This window comes from Pseudorca crassidens, chromosome 12 (genome assembly GCF_039906515.1).
Source record: "Pseudorca crassidens isolate mPseCra1 chromosome 12, mPseCra1.hap1, whole genome shotgun sequence".
Taxonomy (NCBI): domain Eukaryota; kingdom Metazoa; phylum Chordata; class Mammalia; order Artiodactyla; family Delphinidae; genus Pseudorca; species Pseudorca crassidens.
In genome coordinates, this window is record NC_090307.1 from 86774148 (window position 1) to 86797681 (window position 23534).

Genomic DNA, 23534 nt, shown 5'->3' on the forward strand with positions numbered 1-23534 from the left:
CTACGGCGAGTGTTCTCCCGCCAAACCCATAAAGAAACACCATTCTTCGGCTGCTACACCCATCTACTCCGAACACTGGTCTCCACGGGCGCAGTGCCGCGCGCCCCTGGTTGGTGGGCTTCCTGGGACGGGAAAGACTTACTTGCGTCTCTGAAGGCGCTGAGCCACCAGAACGGAAGAGACGTGGAGGAGCGAAGTCGCTACTTCGTATATCCTGACTTCCAGCAGGTAGTTCTACGGGTCTGGGGATGTAGCTCAGTGGTAGAGCGCATGCTTTGCATGTATGAGGCCCCGGGTTCAATCCCCGGCATCTCCATGTTTTTCGCCTAGAATTAATCTTTTCCCCCTCTGGATCACAGCCACACGACCAGAAGGCAAAGCAGGGAAGGGGACCCAAAGCCCCCGCATCAGCTGGCTTAAGGGAGCTCCGTTGGAGAGGGCGGCGCTAGTCAAACGCCCTTGGTCTCAATCACAGATGCCCGTGTCCTCTCCCCTGGAGATTCGGATTCAGGTCAGCAGTGGGCTGCGTTTTTAAACAAACACTCCTAGTGACTCACGTCATCAAGCAGTTAGGAAACACTGGATTTCTAAGGAGGGTTTTGCAACTGTCCATTCATTCCGTAACTCCTGAGCACCTAGTGCCAAGAAATGTGGACACATCGAGCGCCTACTGTGTGCTCAGGTAGCGTCAAGTACCCTTGTATCCCTGGATACCCCGGGCAAGGTTTCTCAGCCCTCCTGTCCTCAGTATTCCAGTCTAGGTAACTAGCAATAAGCACGTAGCAATGAGCTTTATGAATACGGTAATTGTGATGAGATGGAGACTAAAGGGGGAGGACGTGGAGGCTGCCGCAGATAAAGTGTCAGGGGGGCCTGTCTGCAGGAAGGGGAAATGGCAGGTGCAAAGGCCCTGAGGTTGAAGCGGGGTAGGGGGAGGAATCTGCATTGAGGGGACAGAAAAAAGCCCTGTGCAGGGTTAATGAATGAGGGAAGGAGAGGGTTGAATCTTTCAAGACACTGGAAGGCCTGTTGCAGGGGAATGACGTGATTTACTTAGGTTTTAAAACAGCTCCCTCTGGCTGCCATGTGGAGTCCACCATAGGTGGGAAGAGTGGACATGAGACCTGCCAGGAAGCCACTGCCGTGGCCCAAGCGGGAGCTGCTGGAGGCTCGCTGGAAGCGCACAGCAGGGGAAGTGGGGAACACGAGGGGCTTCTGGACACATCCCGGACGTGGACTAACAAGACCTTGCAGATGGCTTAAACGCGGGGGGAGTGGGGTAGGGGAGACCGCCTAGTTTGGGGGAACAGTAGGGTTAGTAGCTAGGCTGTGGAGAAAGTGAATAGTTTTGGAATATTAAACACGTATCTCTGTTGTTTTGTCTTACGTGTGTGTTTATATTACAGAATTTGTGTTTATTTTTTACTTTTCTGGCTGTGCTACGCGGCTTGCAGGAACTTAGTTCCCCAACCAGGGATCGAACCCGTGCCCCCTGCAGCGGACCACCAGGAAATTCCCGAATTTATGTGTTGATATTAACACAAACTGATTCAGGAAAAATACCTAAGTAAAAATGAGAAAAATGATCAACGTCTACAGGCTCACCGTGCCACAGGATTACCACTAACACGCTCATGAGCATCCGTCCAAACTAGTCTCCACGTACGTGTGTGTACGCGCACGTGCAGGCTGTCCCCGGGCCACCCCCATGTTCAGGGGTTGGCCCAAAGAACTCAGGAGACGCGGTATACACCTGTTGTCACAGTCAAGGTTTATTACAGCAACGTAGCCAGCGGGGAGCTGACTCCGGGGAGGGGACGCCCACTCCACAGGAGCCGGCGGGAGCCCTGGCGGACCTCGCTGGCTGTGGGCAGGGTGCACCACACCCGCAGGGAACAGGGAGCGGAGGAAGGGCCCGTGATCGCCTGCTGCTCTACAAGGGACTAATGTCGTCCACAGAGCACGTTTAAAGCAGGACCAGCATGGGAGATGAAACCATGACCCACCCTGTAATAAAGAGTTACGAAAGCCACCCCGCGCGGGACTGCCCAGGGCGACAGCGAGCTGTGCCGAGAACCGAGCCAAGACGACCACGGGTGTCCAGGGGCTCCACCTGCCTGCTGGGCGCAGTCTGGGGTCAGGGTGCCCATGGCGGACACCGGCCACTGCCAGGCCCCTGGGTCCGCAGGCCAGTCCTCGGCCCTGCAGGCCGGCACCAGGTCAGCAGTCAGCAGTGGGCGGCCAGGCTTTCTCGACGTTGGCGTGCACGGCCTGCGGGATCCACTCACAGTACTCGGCCAGCAGGTCTGCAGGGGTGGGAGGGAGGACGGTCAGAGCAGCTCTGTGCCCGCCCGCCTGCCGCAGGGCACACCCTCCTGCTAAGCCTGGGTTCCCTCGGTGGCCCCACCCTGTTCCCCCCGCGATGCCCTCGCCACGGGGCACCCTTCCTGGTCAGACTCACATTTGGGGTTCTTCCTCCAAGCAGCCAGCAAGGCGTCTCGGCAGTCGGCTTTCTCAGCAACAAGGGCTCTCAGGAGGCTCTCTGTCCTGGGCTGCAGCCTGCGGGTGGGGAGGCAGGACGTGGGGCGTCACGAGGCCCACACGCTGGTACCACTGCCAGGCCTGCCCAGGAACTGCAGGAAGTCCCCTTCCCTCCAGCAGGCCGGGGGTGCTGGCCGGATGGAAGGATCCAGACTCCATCGCCTCCCACCACTTGCCTCTGACCCGCCCGCCCAGGCTGCTCCCACACACGGTGCCTGTCCATCTGGAACCTTCCTCCAGACTCCCGCCCGGCTCGCAGCCCTGCCTCCCCTGACGCTGCTCCGTCAGCCTTTCCTGACTGAGTCCGCCCGCCCGCCGCCTCACCTCCACATCCTGCTTTGACCCTTCGTAGCTGTGCCACCCCTGCCACTTGTATTAGTTCTGTTTGGGGAGAACCTCCCTGCCCTGGGACATGCCACGGGACAGGGTCATGGCTCGACCCTAACACGAGGATGTGCTTGGCACAGAGCGGATGCTCAGAACCAAGTGCTGGCTGGAGAACTTGGCCGGCAGGGGCTCCTGGACGCACAGCCTCACCCCGAGTCCCCGGGAGTGCCACGAGAGAAGAGACTCCTGTCGTCCTAAGGCCCTCAGTGGCTGGGGATCTGTTACGGCGGCCCCAGGACACTAGTCTCAGCTCCCTCCACCACCACCTGCCGAGCCGACGCCCCCGGGAGAGACTGTACCTGGCCCACGTCTTCAGCATCGTGCTGGGGCTGGACAGCAAACAGCCCTTGTACGAGGCCAGCTTGTGGAAGACCTGGGGAGAGACCACAGGATGGGGTGAGAGATCTGGGGCTCACGTCCCACCCGAGGTGCCAAGGAAGGGGCCGAGGGAGCTGTCGCCTACCTGCCCCTCCAGCAGAACCTGGGCAAAGTGCTTGTAGCAGTCGAGGCCTTCCGGAAAATCCACCTGGACCGCGGGGAGCGGCCAGCCGACGCGACCTGGGGCGCGTGAGCCGGTAAGCAGGGGCCACGATGGAGCCCCACGTCATCCTCCCCTGCCAGTCCCCTCCCCGCCTGCCAAGGGGGCCCGCAGCCTGGGATGACACGGCGCAGGACACACACACCGCCCAGGGCACGAGGGAGGCGGGACCACGTGTCCAGTGGAGCCCAAGGCCGCCGGGAAGTCACGCTGACTCACAGAACACGCTGGCCCGGTGACACAGCACCCGCCCCTTCTCGGGGCAGTAGGCGGGGGGCGGCTCCTCAAGAGGCTTGTCAAACTGGCAGTAAGACGGCAGCAGCACCGGGATCCACTGCACCTCCACCGTCGAGACGCCTGGGGGCCCGGGAAAGAAGGGCTGGGGGCTCGGCGAAGGCTCGTGGGTTCTCCCCTCAAGGGCCCAGCGGCACGGCTCACCAGAGCCACGCGGGTCAGGCGAGGGGCTGGCCAGCTGCGCTACCTTTCATGTACATCTTGGTGGTCTCCACAATTTCCTGGTAGACCACAAACTCGGGGAGCTCCCTGAAGAGCACGGAGCTGGGGTGGATGAAGACTGGGTCGTCGAGGAGGGGGGTCTGCGAGAGAGACGGCGGATGGGCGTGAGCCTGGGGCATGCGTGAGCGCCAGGTGAGGCTGACCCCCTGAATCCAGTCACACCCTCAGCCAGGAAAGGAGAGCATCCGTCAACCGGCGAACGGCCACCCTGGCGGCGTGTGTCCGCCGACGGAGCGCGTACCCTGCCGTGAGAGGTACTGACACGGGCAGCAGCGCGACCCGCCAAAAAGCGCAGCACTGAGCGAAGGAAGCCAGTGCGAGAGGCCACGCGGTGGAGGGTCCGCTCGTGTGAAACGCGTAGAACAGCAAATCCGCAGAGACAGAGGGTGGGGGGTGGGGGGACCCAGGGGACAGATCCGCGGGTGGGGGGTGGGGGGACCCAGGGGACAGATCCGCGGGTGGGGGGACCCAGGGGACAGATCCGCGGGTGGGGGGACCCAGAGGACAGATCCGCGGGGTGGGGGGACCCAGGGGACAGATCCGCGGGTGGGGGGTGGGGGGACCCAGGGGACAGATCCGCGGGTGGAGGGACCCAGGGGACAGATCCGCGGGTGGGGGGACCCAGAGGACAGATCCGCGGGTGGGGGGTGGGGGGACCCAGGGGACAGATCCGCGGGTGGGGGGTGGGGGGACCCAGGGGACAGATCCGCGGGGTGGGGGGACCCAGGGGACAGATTCGCGGGGTGGGGGGACCCAGGGGACAGATCCGCGGGGTGGGGGGACCCAGGGGACAGATCCGCGGGGTGGGGGGACCCAGGGGACAGATCCGCGGGGTGGGGGGACCCAGAGGGGATGGGGGGTGGGGGGACCCAGAGGGGATGGGGGGTGGGGGGACCCAGAGGCAACGGGGGGCGGCCACAGTGGCCATCCGGAGCCTTTTGGGGTCATAGACACGTTCCGAATTACTTGTGGTGCTGGGCGCACAACTCTGAATGGACTAAAACCCCCTGAACTGTACACTTTACAGCGGCCAGTTGTATGAGGTGTGCTTCCATCTCCATTCAGTGAAGCTGGGGTGAAGCTCACGCCCAAGGGAGAAGCGGCTGCACCGTCACCCCACCTCGGCCCTGGGTGGGGCCTTCCCAGAGGCAGTGGGACCCGTGACCCGGGAGGATAGGCCCACCCACACCCAAGGGTGCCTCCAGCTGCCCCTCACAGGCGTCCTGATGTTGCCCAGAGCTGGGCGTCTGGAGTGCCCCGGCTGCCAGGACGTGAGACGGAGGGCAGGGAGGGCGGGGGGCCCGGGCGCAGCGACTGCCCTGCTGCCCATCCCCGAGCCAGCGTCCAACCTTGTAGGCGTTCTTCCACTTGTCGTCCAGCAGGTCCTCACTCTGGACCCTGCGGGCCAGGTGGTCACCCAGGCCGGCCGTCACGATCTGCCGCAGGTAGGTCACCTGGCTCTCGGAAGGCGGCTGCATTTTGGGGTCCACGAAGAGCCCGGCCTCGGGGCACATAGTGTTGACTGGGGGCAGACCCAGGCGTGAGGAAGGCGAGGCGGGGGCTGGCTCCGCCCGGCCTTCTGGAAGGCCCTACACTGATCAGCTCAGAGCTCTGGCCTCAGCGACCTGCGCATCTCGGCCCCCGTCCACCGAGGATGCCCACCCACACCCATGCCTGCCTCGTCCTCGGGACGAACCCCAATTCCCTTGCGGGCGGCGGACCGTGCTGCTGCGAGAGCTCGCACTTGACTCCCTGTCGGCCTTGGGGCAGGGAGCACGCCCAGCCAGGAGACGTGACAGACGAGTCACGCTCTCTGAGCAGGACAAGTGTGGAGGCCACCTCTCCCCTCGAGGGCCCTGCGCTGCTGAGCCCAGGCGCGAGACGCAGGGCGAGGCCTCCTTCTTCTGCATGAGAAGGATCTGAAGCTCTGGAACACTTGGCAGGTGGGGAGAAAGGAGGTGGGGCTTTGGGCTCTGCTGCTTGTGGCGGGAGGAGGCGGCAGGGACAAAATGAGAGGAGCAGGACGGGGGACGCAGGTGGGGAGAGTGGGCTTCGCTCCCCGACTGGGGACCGAACCCGTGGCCCTACAGTGGAAGCATGGGGTCCTAACCACTGGACCGCCGGGGAAGTCCAGGGCTTTCTGTTCTGAGGTTTGCAATGTAAATCTGTCTTCCCTACAAAACCTTCAGTGACACCTATGTTGTTTAACTTAAAAAGCGAGAGAAGAGGAAAGAAACAGGAAGAAGGCAGAACACGGACAGGACGCAGAAGACCTGCCACCCACGCCCAGCCCTGATGTGGCTTCAAATGGGTCCGGTCCCCACCACCACTCAGACCAACAGGAGCGGAAAGCAGGGGCTGAACCGTCTGCTGCTCCCCGACTCCAACAAGAGGGGCCCCTTCCACTGCTGGAGAAGCAAACCAGGGCCGGACCCTACTCGGGAGCAGGGACCCCTGCACGAGGTTGCTGGGCAGGAGGTGCGGCCAGCAGCTGGTCCAGGCCAGAGCCGGGACAAAGGGTGACGAGAGGGATGTCACCAAGGAAAGGATGAGACGGACAGACAGCCTGACGGGAGAGCGTGCACATGTCACTGCCCTGCTCGTGTGCGTGTCCTTGAAGGACCACCAAAGTGGCGAGCACTAAAACAGATTTTAACAAATAGGTGAATTCGCAAATGTGGACTCTGTGAATAACGGAGATCGACAGTACGTGGGTGACGTCGCTCAAAAGCGACTTTAAACGTCAACAGGGTCAAGTTCTCTGCTGGGCGCAGGGCCGTACCCGCAGTGGTCAGCTGGCCCCTCAGGCGCCGGATCTCCATCATGGCCCTATACCGCAGACCGTTGGCCTCACAGAACTGGGGAGAGCAGCCCGCGTACTCGCAGGCTCCCACGGCGCCTGTGGATGGGGGGGCGGGCGTCACTCATTCTCGCTGCCCCGTCCCACCCCGCGTGACCTCCCCACCAGCCACACTCCACGCCATGCAGGGCACTCACCAAGCAGCACCATAAGGTCCCCGAGTTTCAGAGAGGCTCCCTGCCCCGCCCAGATCCTCTTCATCTGGGCTACCCGGGCCCGCTTGCCCTTCAGCCTGGCGAGCTCCTCGTCGCTGGCAGCTGGCCTGCGAACACACACAGCACCCAGGCTGTTGCCCTGGCCGCGCAGGGCTGCAGAGGCAGGGAACATGCCAGTTACCCAGGGTGAGCCCAAAAATGCCTGGTGGGGTCACTGATCAACATGACCACGATCGTGGGAATTCCCTGGCGGTCCAGCGGTTAGGACTCTTGCGCTTCCACTACAGGGAGCATGGGTTTGATCCCTGGTCAGGGAACTAAGATCCCACAAGGTACACAGCATGGCCAAAAACAAAAACAAAAACAGAAACAGAGCTCGGTAGAGATGAGAACACTGCCAGGCGCAGGGCGGCAAGGGTCTCGCACAAGACCACTCAACAGGTCAGTGATGCCCAGGAGGCCAGGCTCCACACTGTGGCACAGCCGAGGGCAGGCGGCCCCCGAATGCCCAGTCCCCGGCCCCCACCTGTCCAGCTCCTCAAACAGCTCCCGGACCGTCATGGCAGCCACGATGGTGATGGCGTACGGCAGGCAGTCGTGTTGCCTGCTCAGCGCCAGCATCTTGGCGTAGCGCGGTGCCACGGGGAACGTGGCCATGGTCCTGCCCAGCTCAGTGATGGGGCAGCTCCACCGGGACCTCTGCAGCTGCTTCACCCTGGAGGATGGAGGTCTGTGATGGGTGCGGGGAAGGCTCCACGAGAAGCCTTCGGCACCAAGAGGCCTGGTGCTCGGCCAGCTTGGGAGAGGGCAGAGGGCAGAGGGCAGGGAACGGGGCGGGCCCTGGGCTCCCCACTTCCCCCGAGCTCCTGCCCTACCTTTCTGTTTTGGGGGGCGCCTGCAGGGCACCCAGTGCGATCAGCAGCTCCTCGGCGGCGATGAGGGCCTCCACGGACGGGGGCGTCGGGAAGGGGAAGTTGATGACCTGGGACACAGGGAGACATGGCAGGAGACAGGTGAATGCGGAGGAGGAAGCAGGGGACCAGGCCTGGCAGGAGGACGGGGCTCCTACCGCCTGCCCTCCGAGCACCACTCACGCTCAGAACATGGGACACGGGGGCCTGGACACACGCAAAGTCCACGTGCCGGGGAAACTCCACAGGCCCTCTTCCTTCATTCATTCACATCATCCACTCACTCAGAAGCATGTACTGAGCACCTCGTGTGCACCAGAGGCTGTTCTTGGCGATGGAGATAGAGAAAAACAAGACAAGGACTCAGCCTCCATTGAGCTTTCATTCAGCCAGAAGGGGCCGCAGACGACCAGTGAGTATACACGAGAATAAACGTCATCACAGGAGAAAATGTGCCCAGACAGTGAGATGATCAGGGGACAGATCAGGGACAGGGAGTGACCGGGGTCAGGGAGGGTGGCACCTTAGAGCGACCAACTCAAAACAAGCGTTAAAATAAGCATCTGTACACAGATGTTCACAGCGCCACTAGGCACGGCAGCCAAAAGGTGGGGACAACCCAGATATCCATCGATAGGTGGATAAACCAGCGTCCATCCCTACGATGGAGTGTGACTCAGTCATAAAAATGAACGAAATTCTGACACGTGCTACAGCGTGGACGAACCTTTAAAACACAACGCTGCTAAGTTCAGCTGTGGATGGTCCAAACAACAGAAATATAAAACACGTATCGATTTATAATATTTGCTGAAATAAACTGACTCTGATTCAAACTGTCAGCTAGGTTCTTTGACACTGAAAATAAAATACCAAACATAACTAATGTAAAAACTTTTAGCAATGAAAAGCATGATCCTATCTTTTCTATCATCTTACTGTGTACTGAACTGATAAATGACGTTTACATTGGCTAAAAAACCCCCGAAAAAAACAAACCACGATGCTGAGTGAGAGAAGCCAGACAAAAAAGGACAAATATCATATGATTCCATTTTTATGAAACGTCCAAAATGTACAATCCGTAGGGACAGCAAGAAAGCAGCCTCGTGGGTGTCAGGGGCTGGGGGGAAGCGAGGGCTGGGACTGACTGCTGACGGGGGCGGTCCTCTCTGCCTGCGCCAGCCCTCCCGGAGCAAGGCAGAGGCGGGCACCCCTGGACACACTCAGTGGGTGCAGCACTGAGGAGGTGGGGGGCCCACAAGAAACCGGCAGGGGGCTGGGCAAGCACCACAGGGCTCAGCTCCTCGAGCTTCCTGGGCCGCAGGGAAGGAGGAACAGCCCGTGAGGGGCTGGGGTCGCCCTTGCCCCCCAGACCAGACACTGGTACCCTGGCAGATCAGTGGGGTGATGGCAGGGCTAGGGCTGCAACTGACCTTTTCAATGTTGAGAGCTTTCATCTGAAGGGTCAAGTCTTCGACAGGTCTCCGGGTGATTTCAGGAGGGGGGAACTTCTCAAAGTCCCCGAAAACCGCAGATGAATACAGTCTGAACAGAAGGAAGCACGAGAGACTAGGAAATGTTAAGTGAATAAGGAAGAAACTCAGCCCAGCTACCTGGCGTTGAATCTTGACTCCACCACTTCACTAGGCAAGGGGTTTACCCTCTTCCTGCCTCACTTTCCTCATCTGTGAAATGGGCGAACATAGCAGCTGCCCCGTTGGGATTGGTGAAGATACTTCAGGTATCTTCACATAAGACTGCTTAGAACTGCCTGGCACACGGCACTCGGGACGTTTTAACTACGTTATTGCTTACGAGTTTTCTTGGCATAGTTTCTCAATTTTCTTTTCTTTTGTAACGTAAAGCAACGTTGAAAAGAACAGCATACAGCTATTGAAAACAAACAAATAAAACCCAGCATACAGACTGGGAGAAAATATTTGCAATGATGCCTCTGACAAGGACCCAGCACTAGGATTACAGAAAGAACACTTACAACCCACCAATCAAAACACAAACCACCTGACTGAAAAGTAAACGATAGGGACTCCCCTGGTGGCACAGTGTTTAAGACTCAGCGCTCCCAATGCAGGGTGCCCAGGTTCGATCCCTGGTCAGGGAACTAGATCCCACATGCATGCCGCAACTAAGAGTTCACATGCCACAACTATGGAGTCCACGAGCCACAACTAAGGAGCCCACGAGCCTCAACTAAAGAGCCTGCCTATGGAGCCCGCCTGTCGCAACTAAGACCTGGCACAACCAAGTAAGTAAATAAAATAAAATAACAAATACTATAACAAGAAAAAAAGAAATGATGGATCTGAATAGACATCCCTCCAGAGAACACACACAAATGGCCCGTAAGCACGTGAAAAGATGCTCAACGTCATTAGAGAAATGCAAACCAAGACCACTGTGAGATACCACCTCGTACTTTCATTTTTATAAAGTAGAAAATAGCGAGCATTGGTGAGATGTGGAGGAATTAGAACCTTCGCACGCTGCTGGTGAGAATGTATAGATAAAATGGAGTGGCCGCCGTGGAAAACAGTCTGGTCGTTCCTCAAAATGTGAAACACAGAGTCATCGTACAACCCAGCAATTCTACTCCTAGGTATACACCCGAGAGGCATGGGAACAGACGTTCAAATACTTGTACATGAGTGTTCACGGCAGCACTATTCACAGTGGACAAAATGTGGACGCAACCCAAGAGTCTATCCACAGATGAATGGACAGTGAGATGTGGTCCCTCCACGCCAACGCATGTTACTCAGCCATTAAAAGGAATGAAGCACTGACACAGGCAACAGTGTGGATGAACCTTGAAAACATGATGCTGAGTGAAAGAAGCCACACACGAAAGGTCACATATTGTCCGATTCCATTTAGGGAAAATGTCCAGAATGAGCACGTCCGTAGAGATAGGAAGTAGATGAGTGGCTGCCGGGCGCTGGTGGGTTGGGAGTGGTAGGGAGATGCAGGGAGAAACTGATCAATGGGTACAACTGATAAATGCGGTCTCTTTGGGGGTGAAGAGAACGTTTAAAAATTAATAGTGGCGATGGCTGCACAACACTGTAAATATACTAAAACCCACAGAATTGCACACTTTAAATGGTGAGTTTTATGGTATGTGAACTTTACCTCAAAAAAGGTGTTAATAAAACAAAACAAAAATCGAGGTGCTGATAAACACAGGGCCTGACGTCAGCAGAATAAAGAAATAACACAAGTGCCTGAAAGCCAACAGAAAAGGGGGTGCGAAGGACGGCTTCCAGCGGGACACGGGACCCCCCTTTCCTCGCCCCTGGGTGGGTGACCACTGCACAGTGGCCCCAACGTCACTGGAGGGGCCCCCGGGAGCCCCACCTGTAGCAGTGGCCGGGCTCCGTCCGGCCCGCACGTCCTGCCCGCTGATCGGCCGAGGCCTGGGAGACCCAGGTGATGCGGAAGGAGGACACGCCGGTGACACGGTCGTAGTACCGCTTCTTGACCTTTCCACAGTCCACCACGTACTTGATGCCTGGGATGGTGAGGGACGTCTCGGCCACATTGGTGGCCACAACACACAGCCGTGTCCCCTCTGGGGGAGGTTGGAAGACCTAGGATGCGGGGACGGGAGCAACAATAAAATTTACCTTTGTCCCACCAGAGTCAGGGAAGAATTTGTGGGACAGAGGTCAGAAGAAGTCAGCCAGGCGGGGCAGGGCCTGGAGGTGACTCTCCTCGCCTTGGGCCACTGCTCCCCAACTAAATGAGGGAAGCGTTTCCGTCCTCCGAGCAGGAGATCCCAATACCCTCTCAAAAGTCTGGGGCGCTGATCAGACAGCTGACGGAGAGGGTGACCCGGCGCCTGACCTGCTCCCACCTCAACGCCTCTGGGCGCTCCCCACCGGGCATCCGTCCCAGGCCCCGCACGGTTACCTGCGCCTGCTTCTCCGGGGCCAGCAAAGAGTAGAGAGGGAGCACATGGAGGGGAAGCGAGGCATCGGGCTGCTCACCTGCAGGGGAGGCAGAGGCCTGCGGCTCCCAGCTCCCCTGCTGCCCAGCAACCCTGCCCGCTCCGCCGGGGAGGCCCCCCTGCAGCCCCGCTGCCAGGGCTCAACCCTGGGCACTGGCAGAGAGGGTCGGCAAAGCCAGCCACGCTGCAGCCTCTCCTCCTCGGAAGAGTCCCAGGCCCTGTGTGGGGACCCCTAAGGGCTTGATTCTGCCCCCCCGCAAACCCCCAAGGCCTGCGTTCACCCAGCAAAGCCAAGCCCAGGGTTGGTGCCCCCATTACAACCGGCACAACAGAGACCTGAGGGCCTCCTCTGTGTCAGGCGGTTTCAGGAGCTCAGGGGACAGCAGGGGGCAGAGCAAGCAGGAACCCCAGCTCCCCTGGGGCTCGTTGCTGGAGAGGGCCCATCGCTCGACCCAAGCCCATGTGGTGGGAGCAGAGGCCGCGGCGGGTCCCACCTCCGTCCGTCCCGTCGTCCCCTAAGTCCAGGTCCAGGTCGGAGCCCAGGGACTCCTCGTCCATTTCCCTGTCCTCGTCACCTCCGCCCGCTGGCAACACCGAGTAATTGTCCAAACTGATCTGGGGCAGCGTCTACGGTAAACAAGACATCAGCACCGCGGGCTGCGAGGGACCCTGCGTAGAGAGCGGCATTGCGAGCAGCGCCTGCGGCCACGTGACCCTGGGCAGGTCACTCGGCCCCGTCCTGCGTCGGTGTCCTCATCTAAGAGCTGGGGATGATCACGGGACTTCTCGAAGGGCTGCCGTGAGGACGCTATGAGCTAACACACGTGCAGCCCTGAGACCACTGCCCTGGGCATCCACGCAGGCCCTGCTCAGGGCTCGGGGCTGGGCCTTCCAGAAACTTCCTCCAGGCCCCCAGTACCGGGAGCCTGGAATGTTTTAAGTCGCAGCCCACCCTGCAGCCTCCAGAGCGGCACCAGTCAACCCCTCCCTCCACGGCAGGAAGGTTCTAGACCCCTGCTGCCCAGCAAGGCCACCCACAGCCCCAGGTGTGTCTAACACGACTGAGGACTTGAATCTTAATTTTATTTGGTTTTAATTAAATTTACATCTGTGCAGCCATACAGGGCTAGCGGCCACCACATGGACAAGGCGGCTGCAGAGCCTGAGCTGCCCCCTCTGGCCTCTACGTACTGTGGCCTTGGCCTTCCTTGCCCGAGCCTGCGACTTCTTAAACCTCCGTGTTTCTTCTACCGAATCTTTCTGATCGTCTTTTTCTGGGAAAAGATGAGCAAGTTAGGGAGCAGGCCATCTTGTGGCTGGTGCCAGGTCATCAGGGTCCCGGGTAGGGTCACTGCATCTATCACCATGCACTGGGGGGATGGGAAGGCGGGTAGAGGGCCGGCTCTCTCCGGGGAGGCTCCGAAGCCCAGGCTGACCGCCCGCAGCCTCCTGGGTGAGGGGCTTCAGCTTGGGCTTACCTGGAGGCCTGGGCCTGGCGACCGGGAAGGCTCTCCTCAGCCTGCGGCACAGCGCGTGCACCTCTGCCTGCCCCGTCAGGAACACCAGGATGCCGCCTGTGGGGAGAACCAGCCCCGCTGTGACCCGCTCGTTCACGCAGCAGACGCTGCCTTGGCCGTGACCGTGTGCCAGGCCTTGATCTGAGAGCTGGGGCGCAAGGAAGTGCTGATCAAACCAGGGCTGCAGAGGCCCAGACAAGCAACAGGCAGCTGCCCGCACACCGAGGGCGCTGGGACAAGGAGCTCAACAGTTGCCGTGGGAGCCGGCATCCCATCCCCCGCTATGAGCCCAAAACACGGGGAAAGCAGCTCTCCTCTGGGGAAGTGGGAGCAACCCAAGGGTCCACCACCTGGTGAACGGAACTAATGGAGCACGTGCCACGGGGATATGGTGAGAACTGTGAGGGGGTCAGGAGTGAGACTCAGGTGGGACACACCTATTCACCTGCCCTGCGTCTGTGGGGACAAAAGGCACCCTCCACCCCCTCACCCCCACCCAGTTAGTCCCTGAAGCCTCGTGATCCTTGGGGCGGAACACGGCAGGGCAGGTGCTGTGAGCGCTCTGGACCAGTGACGACGCTGAGGCACAGCGAGGCCGAGTGACCCCGAGTCCCGCTGTCTCCTCCCGGCCGGGGCCTCACCTGCGGGCAGCATGCGATGGATCTTGCAGACCTTTCGGAAGCACTCCCCACTGTAGTCGTCCAGCGGCGTCCGCTTGTTAAAATGCACGGTCACCGGGAACTGCCGGGACTCGACCTACGAGGACGCCCAGGGAAGCACGGGGTCGGGGTCGGGGGTCAGGGGTGACCTGAGCCCAGGCCCGGGCCCTCCCCTTCCCTGAACTCTCTGACCACGAAGGTCTCCGTTTGGTGCTACGATCCCACCCACCTCCCCCGCAGCAGGCGTCCTGCGCTCTGTCGCAGTCGACAGAGGGGCCCGGCCTCCCCCGGCACCCTGAGACCCCGGCCTGGGCGGTACCTTGATGACGGGGGGCGGCTGGGCGAAGAGCCGCTGGTTCTGGGTGAAGTCCTCCACCCGCAGCGTGGCCGACATGATGAGCAGCTTCAGCGGCAAGTGCCTCTGGGGGACGACAGACCCGGGAACCCACAGCCGCCCGGGGTCAGGAACACTGATGGGGGGCAGGGGGAGCCCTTGGGGGAGACCTGCCCTGCCCGCCTGGCCTCCCTCCAGCCCCACCTCGTCTCAATCCTCAATCCTCTTTCTGGTTGCCAAAGATCTAAGAAAGAAGTGGGCGGCAGTGGCTTGTTAAAGGAGCCCTTAAGATACCCCCAAAGGGACTTCTCTGGTGGCGCAGTGGTTAAGAATCCGCCTGCCAATGCTGGGGACACGGGTTCGAGCCCTCGTCTGGGAAGATCCCACATGCCGCGGAGCAACTAAGCCCATGAGCCACGACTACTGAGCCTGCGCTCTAGAGCCCAAGAGCCACGACTACTGAGCCCGTGTGCCACAACTACTGAAGCCCGTGAGCCGAGAGCCCATGCTCCACAACAAGAGAAGCCACCGCAATGAGAAGCCCGCGCACCGCAATGAAGAGTAGACCTGCTCGCCGCAGCTAGAGAAAGCCCACGCGCAGCAACGAAGACCCAGTGCAGCCAAAAATAAACAAATTAATTAATTTATTAAAAAAAAAAAATAGCCCCGAGGGACTTCCCCGGTGGTCCAGTAGTTAGGACTCAGTGCTTTCACTGCTGAGGGCGTGGGTTCAATCCCTGGTCAGGGAACTAAGATCCCACAAGCCGTGCGGCGTGGCCAAAAGGAATGAAAAAAAGATTCCTCCAAGTCAAGCTCTGATGGTGTGAGACGAGACGGGAGGGCCGAGCCTGGGGTCCACCGGGCACACCGGCACAATGGGTGTGGTGGTCTCAGCCCTCCCTCCCCCTCGACGTTGTGACTGCGGTGGCGGGTGCCTGGTTCCCAGCCCCCTAGGCAGCACCTACTGTGCCCCCGGCAGGCTCTGCTCTCGAGCCCTTGGAAGCTGTCCTCTGAGGCTCGTAAGGTCCAAACCCCGAAGTTCAGCGTTTTCGGCGAACAGAAGCCAAGGTGAGAGGCATGGCGCAGACCAAAGGCCCCGTCTCCTTCCTGCAGCAACCTCCCCGTCTGCCCCAGCCCGCGTACCTCCCTGCATCTCCTGTTCTCCCCACCTCCCTCACTCCGCTCCGCCACCCTAGGCTGCCTGACAGGCCTCAACACACAAATCCAGACCATGGCGAGGACTAAAATCACGGGAAGTCCCAAGCGTGGGCGAGGACGTGAACTGGCAGCCTGTACCCTGCTGGCAGGAACATAAGGGACGCAGCCGCTGCGGAAGATGGTCTGGGATGGTTGAAATGGTTAAACGCAGAGCTCCCATGGGACCTGGCAGCTCTGCTCCTGGGCACAGACCCAAGAGAAAGGAAACAAGTCCACACGGAGACCCGGACACGGACGTTCACGAGAGCCAAAACGCGGAAAGAGCCCAACTGTCCTCCAACAGATGAATGGATACATGAAATGTGGTCCCTCCACACATGATGACTCAGCCATGAAAAGGAAGGAAGCACTGACACAGGCCACAATGGAGATGAACTGTGAAAATGTGCTAAGTGAAAGAAGCCAGTCACAAAAGGCCACATGTTGTGTCTTTTCACTTACATGAAATACCCAGACTAGGTAAATCCACAGAGACAGAAAGTGCCCTGACGGACGCCTGGAGATGGGGGAGTGCAGGAGGACGGGGTGACAGCCAAAGGGCACAGGGCTTCTTTTCAGGGTGACAGAAATATTTTAAAGTCCATCGTGGTGATGATATAACAACTCTGAATATGCTAAAAACCACTGAATCGTACACTGTAAGGGCGTCCATTACGTAAAATAAAGTCCCACCCCCCACCGAGATATCAGGATAACACCCGCCCCAGGGCCTTTGCACCGGCTATTCTTAGTTCTCAGAATCTCCTCCCACCAGTACCCCTCCTCACTCACTCACTTCCTCCAGCCCCCCACTCAAAGGTCACCCTCTCAGAGAGTCTTCTCTCACTACCAACCCTCCACCTTCTGCCTGGCACTGCCCCCTCTCCCCGGCTTTGTCCGTCACCAGCTCACAGGTTTCCTGAGTTTGCTTACTGTCAGTTGCCCTCATGAAAATGGAAACCCCACAAAGGCAGGAGCCTCTGTCCTGTTCACTGTGATGTGCTCGGTGCCTGGCACACAGCACACACAGACCGGATGTCTACTTGATAAAGGTTCTGGGCGTGGTGAAGTGCTGACCTCTCGGCGGGGCTGGCAGGGGCCAGCACAGGACTGCTCCGCAGAGCTCCCACCCCAGGGCAGCAGCCCTCTGACGTCCGCCCCTGCCTGACCTGGCGTGGGGGAGATGCAGGCAGAGGCAGACCCCAGGCCGGGCGCAGGCAAGCATCTCAGAGCACGTGGAGCGTAAGGGCTTGGCTGGGTGGCCCCACCAGCGCTGCGGGTTCCGAAGACCCGGCTGGCGTCTCAGAGCCGGCTGCAGTGGAGCCTGGCCCACCACGGTCTCCTTGCTTGAGCCTGTTGCTCTGGACAGAGGGAAGGGTCACAGTGGATGAGGCTGGACCCAGGACAGGGACCACACAAGGTCTGTTTACACCAAGACCCGCAGCCCAGCACCGGGCCTGGGAGGTCCTGTCCCGGGAGACCCTCTCACGGCAGCAGCCGGGGTGTAGACCGCCGTGGGCTGTGGGAGCCGTGGCCTGGGACTCGGGGCTCCCCGGCACCCTCACCTACCTTCTCCCGGAGACACACTATGCGGGACAGGAGGCCGATGAGGATGTCAGTGTACACGCTCCTCTCGTGGGCTTCGTCAATGACCACCACCTTGTACTTGAGCAGCAGGAAGTCCTGGTGGGGGAGGTCGGGGGTGAGGCCAGCCAGCCGGGCCTGAGCACCCCAGGGTCACTGTGCACCCCAAGGTGCCTGCTCAAGGAGCCCCTCTGGTAGCCAGCACAGATCTGAGAGCACTTGGCCTGCGGGGAGTCCTGGCCTATGACCCCGGGCCAGCTGCTTCACCTCCCAGGCCTCTTTCTTCATCTGTCAAATGGGACAACGGGACCCATCTCACGGGGTCAATGGTGAAGTTTCGATGACAATTACTATCTGTAAAGTACACAGCATGGGGCCTGGGCCCTGGCAGAGAAATTTCTAGAGAAAAGACAGCTACGATCTCTTAGAGCTGAGCTACCAAATGCAGATGCCCAGGGGGCGGGGAGGGCAGGCAGGAAACAGGAACGAGGGGATGCTGGCTGGGGACCAGGGGCAAGAGCTCAGCACATGCCATACAGGAAGGGGCCATCGACACCACAACACACTCACAGCCACCGTCCCAGGTGGCCTCGAGGCAGGAGTCACCTCTGCTCTCCCAGTGACCCCTGCCCGGGGGACGTCATACAGCCCAAGAGAAGCAGTATGCATTTGGCTAACACACAGTCTGTGAACCAAACCACATTGAAAATACAAGTTCAGGTTTCACGAGCACTTACGAGGTGGTGTGCTAAGGTGCTTTCGTGTGTCACACGATTTTTGCTTCAAAGCAATTAGGAGGAAGGTACCAGCTTGCAGATGGAGAAACCAAGGATCACAGAGGTTGCGTAACTTGCACAAGGTCACACAGCAGCACGGTGGTAAATACAGTGGTTTGCCAACATTCACTGCTCACACCCCAGGTGACAGCCTAGCCCCCCGCCCCCAGGCTTACCAGCCTTGCTTTGTGACACCAGATGAGCAACCAACCTTTTGGATTTCCTTGAGCAAGACGCCATCGGTCATGAACTTGATTCTGGTCTCTTCAGTCACGTTTCCCTCGTATCGGATCTGATAGGAGACGACCCTGTGGGCACAGGCTACGGCTCGGTCCCCCAGAGCTGCAGCTGCCTGGGGCTGCAGCCGTGCAGCCACTCCAAGGTGGGCAGAGGAGCAGGCCTGGCCCCGCTGCGCAGGCGGCCGAGGGGAGGGCCCACCGGCTCCCCCAGCAAGGCCCGGACACAGGCCCACCCCGCCTCCCTCTCCAGGAGCTGTCACGGGCAAGTGAAGAGCACGTCAATCAAACACACACACGGACCCTGGCTGGAGTCCGATGTGAACAACCAACTGTAAAAGCTGTTTAGGAGACAACCCGGGAAATGGGAACACGGACCGGAGCACACTCTGGAGTTATGATACACTCTTTAGTGGCGGTACTGCAGTTATGTTTTCAGAATCCTATTCTTAAAAAAAAACAAACCAGGGACTTCCCTGGTGGTCCCGTGGTTAGGACTCTGCGCTTCCACTGCAGGGGGCACGGGCTCGATCCCTGGTCAGGGAACTAAGATTCCCCAAGCCTTGGGGCGCGGCCAAGAAAACAAACAACCCAAAAAAACCCCAGACTCATGATCTTTCAGCCCCGCACAGTGAAACATTGAGGCTGAGATGACGCAAGACCTGAGACTTGCTCCAAACTGGGTCTCGGGTACGTGGGGGCTTATCATACTAGCCTCTCCACTTTTGTACACGCTTGAAGATTTTACACTAAAAAGCTGAAGAGAATTGGCCTTCCCTGGTGGCGCAGTGGTTGAGAATCTGCCTGCCGGTGCAGGGGACGTGGGTTCGAGCCCTGGTCCGGGAGGATCCCACATGCCGCGGAGCGGCTGGGCCCGTGAGCCATGGCCGCTGAGCCTGCGCGTCCGGAGCCTGTGCTCCGCAACGGGAGAGGCCACAGCAGTGAGAGGCCCGCGCACCGCGATGAAGAGTGGCCCCCGTTTGCCACAACTAGAGAAAGCCCTCGCACAGAAACGAAGACCCAACACAGCCACAAATAAATAAATAAATTTAAAAGTTGAAGAGAATGAAAGGGGCAGCTTTGTATGTACTGTAACTTTCAAGGTACGCATTGAAATGCCACAAGAAAGATACAGAAGGGCGTGAACCGTATGAACCGTTCACGCAGCAGCCAGACAGCGAGGAATACAGACACACAGAACTGCCCGTCTGTGCACACGACTGTCTAGGAGGAGCCACAGGAAATGTGCAGCAGTGGCGGCCACCGGGGAGGGGAGCTGGGGCGCCTCGCCCACCTAAGACGCGAACACAACAAGGCTCCCCAGTTTGCGTGCTGGGCCCAGCGGGGGCAGGGTTCTGTCCCCAGAGCCAGGACGGGCCTGACGCATGGCAGGTCCTGGTCGGTAAACATCTGATGCCAGTGTGGATGGCAGGCACTCTGCCTCTATACGATTCTGTGCTTTCTTTTTTCTTTCTCCTTGGCCGCGTGGCGCAGCTCGTGGGATCTTTGTTCCCTGACCAGGGATGAAACCCAGGCCCTCGGCAGCGAAGGCGTGGAGTCCTAACCACTGGGCCGCCGGGGTACTCCCTACAGGTCAGACCACACTGGACACGCCGCCCCTTCCAGCCCGAACTGGACGGTCTGGGCTGAGACGCAGGCGTCTGCGTTACCAACACGGCGCGGAGCCGTCCTCAGGCCAGGGCTGTGCTGTGTTCAAACTGCTTCCCGAGGCAAGTCCTGCAGCCTTACTGCCGGGAGAGGGCTTTCCTCCTGGAGACCTGAGCTGTAAACTAACCCAGCCACGCCATTCGCCTCCTGCCTGCCTTCGGCCACCTGCTGCTCTGCTCTGCCCTCCAGGCCTGTAAGGGCCACTCTGTCCCCTCACTAAGGGCCTGGCTGGCTTGTCCCTGCTTCACGACGCCCCTGGCAGGAGGGTCCTACTGTCGGCATGTAGGGAACCGCCCTGTGCTTAGATGCAGACGTGGCGCCCTCCGGGGGAACGAGGGCCTGCGCCGTGGCTCAGGTCTGGTGGGGCCAGAGGGCCACCCCCAACTCTCCCATAGGAGGCAGAGCCCTCACCGTGGTGACAGATTCATCTCCTTGGCCACTCGCTGGGACATGGCCATGGCGGCCACTCGGCGGGGCTCCGTGACGCCAATGATGCTGTTGTCACTGGGGGAGGAGAACACAAGGCATCAGGAGGGCTCCGCCCCACCCGTCTGCCCCGAAGTCACATGCGGCTCTGGAAGCGGCCCTCACTGGGGGTGACGGGACACGGGCGCCAGGCAAGGCACCACAGCATCACTTAACAGCAGCAAAAGGGAACGGCCCACAGGGCATTCTACAGGAGACGCTCCGACAATCACGGGGCCAAGGGGTCCAGGCAGCCGCAAAGAAGAACGAGGCCTAGTGGACCTGAGCCTGCAGCCGGGGGGCTTGTCCAACCCAGCCGAGCACACGCGCCTCCACAGAACCTACCCAGGGGACGGGTGGTGGATTCTGGGCAGGAAAGCGTTGGCCCAGCAGGCCCGAGGCTGCTCTCCCTACAAAGCTCTGCTTCCAGGGCAGCCCCTGGCTGGTGTCTGGGATCCTGGATTTCAGGAGGGCTCCCGCCTCTCCCTGACGGACAAGAGGGGCTCCCTGTGCCTGAACTGCCTGTACAAACAAGGTGGCTCATGCTGACACCTGCTTTCCTTTGGGGAGTCTAGAATTGGGTAGGTACCAGGCAGAGGCCGCCTGTGTGACCAGCCCCAGTAAGAACCCTGGGCGCTGAGCCTCTACTGGGCGTCCCTGTTTGATGACATCTCACACGGGCAATGAAGCGTGTCCTGTGTGACCCCCGCCCTGGGAGACGGCTCTGGGGGCCTGGGCCTGGTTCCCCCAGACTTCACCCCGTGAGCCTTGCCCTTTGCCGGCTGTGCTTTGTGTCGTTCACTGTAATATATCACAGCCGTGAGTACGATTACATGCTGGGTCCTGGGAGTGTTCCCAGCAAATTGCTGAACCTGGGGGTGGTCTTGGGGACCCTGACACACATGGGTCGGAAGGGCCAACAGGAGTTGACACGTCATCCCTCCCACCAGGGACCAACCTAAACGTTTTACACAAATTCAGTCATTTCATCTACATAACAATCCCGTGAAGTAGGTGCAGTGATGAACCCTATGTCACAGCTGAGGAAACTGAGGCCCAGAGAGGTTAAGGAGCTTGCCCCAAGTCACACAGCACGGCAACGGCAGAGCCGGAATTAGATCCCCAGGAGCCCTGCTCCTAACAACGTCCGGGGGCCACGTCTCACTGTCACCTGAGGGACCTGTGGGGACCCTGTGGCCAGCCCCCACCTGCTGTAGCCTGCTTCGTAGAGAAACTGGGGCACCTGGGTGGTCTTCCCGCTGCCGGTCTCGCCGCACACGATGACAACGGGGTGCTCGGCCACTGCCTCCATGATCACTTGTTCTTCAGAGAGAATCGGGAGCTTCAGCCGCTCTTCCTGGCGAGAGAGGGGAAGTCAGCGCTCACGGAATGGGGGTGGGGGGTTGTCGTCCCCTGCAGAAGGGCGGAGGGGATGGGGGGCTTTGCTCAAAGCAAGATTACGTAGGGTGACGTGATTCCTATAAAGGCAGCAGCCGGCATCCAGCCAAGGGGAACAGGTGCGCTCGCTGGAAGCCCTGACGGCTGGGGAGGGGCAGAGACATGGGCTGGGTCCTCGGGGACAGCGTGGTGCAGAGAAGCCCCTCTGGGCACAAGGAACTCTTGCCTGCTGCTGGGGGGAGACTACACTCACGGCACAATCACTTCGGCAAACAACCGGGTGCTAATTTTACCAAAATCGAGAATGTGAGATACAGCGATTCCTCTCCTAGGTACTCACACATGGGTGCACGTGCACACACACATACACATGCTCACACAAGTATTACACAGTGAGGGAGAAGTTTCCTGAACCCCTGCTTGCCCTTGTTATGTGTGAAGCATGCTAGCACGCTAATTTTAAACATTCTGTTCTCTATCTCTATTCCATTCTATTGGTTTAAAAAAAAAAAAAAGGTGCGGCCATCTCACGACTCCACAATGGCTGTGACTTCCAGTTTGTAAACGCTGCTCCCCCCCAAATTTTTGTACCTGTGGCTTTGAGAAAAAGGCAAGAATGTTTAAATCAGCAGTGAAGATGGTAGCAAAAAGCTAAAACCACCCAAATGCCCAGCCAGAGAAGGGTACTTAAAATGGGCTCTATTCACGCAACGTAATGCTCTATAGCCGTGAAAACAAAGCAAAACAAAACAAAACCCAGACGGACCTTGGTGACGCACATCTACACGGATAAACACATCTCAGGAACACCATGCCGACTAACAAGTAAGCAAAGTGCTGAAAAATATATATGATGCGAGGCCGCTTATAAAAACAGGCAAACCTAGGCTTAAATACATGCACGTGGAAAAACCACAGAGAAAGGCGGGGATGAACCCCAGGGGGCACCAGGGACACTGGAGGGCGGAGCCCGGGTTCCTGAATGGCCGTGTGGAGCAGAATCTCACACCCCAGCTCGCAGAGGACGGCATGGGGCTCTGACGTCACCTACAAGGAAACCTTTGTGGCGTGAAGGCAGCGGCACTTCAGGGTCTGTTAGAGCAGTCAGCTCACCCTAATCGCTTATATATCAGCACACAAAGTACCCGTGACTGAAATCACCTCATTCCCACAATCCAATCTGTGGTTTTAAACAGCTGCTCTAAGACTCAGGAACCCTCTGCCTCAGGCCTTTGCTCACGCACTTCTCGGTGTGGGACGGCCCCCATGCTCTCATCTGGTCCCTGAGCTCTCGACCCGGATGCCCTCCCTGATGAAGCCAGGCCCTCCTGTGACCCCCGCTCATGGTATCCGATCTTGCCCTCCGTGGCTCTTGTCCCATGTGTGGTCGACCTCGGTCTCCCCTGCTGGACCGAGAGCTCCGAGACTGCAGATCGCTCCACCTCCTGTGCTGGCCCACAGCACGCGCTCCGTGGAAACGTGTGGACGGACCAGACCCGTGACGGGCCAGACCCTGCGGCATCACCAGCCTCACGGCTCCCCAAGTGCGTTCCATGGGCCTCGGGCTTCACCTCCCTGAATCTCGTTGTCATGACAACCCAGTGAGACCCTCATTTTACCAGACAAGGATACGAAGTGTAGAGAGCCGGAGTCCCTGTGAGTAGACGGGTACCCCCATGCTACGGACGAAAACGAGGCCCAGAATGAGCTGGAAGGTGGGGGCACCAGCACTCCGTTCCAGGTCAACTGACTCCAGAGCCCAAGCTCTTGTCCCAGTGAGCAGATGCCTGGACCAGGACCTGTGGTCAGAGGCTGAAGGTGA

At 59.3% G+C, this 23534-nt stretch overlaps 1 protein-coding gene and 1 non-coding gene across 2 annotated transcripts in view; one reads left to right on the forward strand and one right to left on the reverse strand.

Annotated features, from left to right (window-relative positions):
- Positions 1 to 244: 244 nt before the first annotated feature.
- Positions 245 to 316, forward strand: TRNAA-UGC (transfer RNA alanine (anticodon UGC)). The gene has a single exon. It is a non-coding gene; the product is annotated as a tRNA-Ala (tRNA).
- Positions 317 to 1748: 1432 nt separating this feature from the next.
- The window catches only part of DHX37 (DEAH-box helicase 37), a 30939-nt gene continuing 9153 nt past the window's right edge, over positions 1749 to 23534 (reverse strand). The window contains exons 5-27 of the mRNA XM_067701183.1: positions 21523 to 21671; positions 20261 to 20353; positions 18157 to 18253; positions 17155 to 17268; positions 14374 to 14475; positions 14037 to 14151; positions 13357 to 13452; positions 13070 to 13152; positions 12373 to 12505; positions 11842 to 11918; positions 11287 to 11519; positions 9345 to 9456; positions 7873 to 7979; positions 7524 to 7712; positions 6980 to 7104; positions 6765 to 6881; positions 5332 to 5504; positions 3948 to 4062; positions 3686 to 3823; positions 3392 to 3486; positions 3228 to 3301; positions 2462 to 2559; positions 1749 to 2306 (exon numbers count right to left, since the gene is read on the reverse strand). Of these exons, the coding sequence (XP_067557284.1) occupies positions 2221 to 2306; positions 2462 to 2559; positions 3228 to 3301; positions 3392 to 3486; positions 3686 to 3823; positions 3948 to 4062; positions 5332 to 5504; positions 6765 to 6881; positions 6980 to 7104; positions 7524 to 7712; positions 7873 to 7979; positions 9345 to 9456; positions 11287 to 11519; positions 11842 to 11918; positions 12373 to 12505; positions 13070 to 13152; positions 13357 to 13452; positions 14037 to 14151; positions 14374 to 14475; positions 17155 to 17268; positions 18157 to 18253; positions 20261 to 20353; positions 21523 to 21671 (2721 nt within the window). The 3' untranslated portion in view covers positions 1749 to 2220. The remainder of the gene's footprint in view (positions 2307 to 2461; positions 2560 to 3227; positions 3302 to 3391; positions 3487 to 3685; positions 3824 to 3947; positions 4063 to 5331; positions 5505 to 6764; positions 6882 to 6979; positions 7105 to 7523; positions 7713 to 7872; positions 7980 to 9344; positions 9457 to 11286; positions 11520 to 11841; positions 11919 to 12372; positions 12506 to 13069; positions 13153 to 13356; positions 13453 to 14036; positions 14152 to 14373; positions 14476 to 17154; positions 17269 to 18156; positions 18254 to 20260; positions 20354 to 21522; positions 21672 to 23534) is intronic.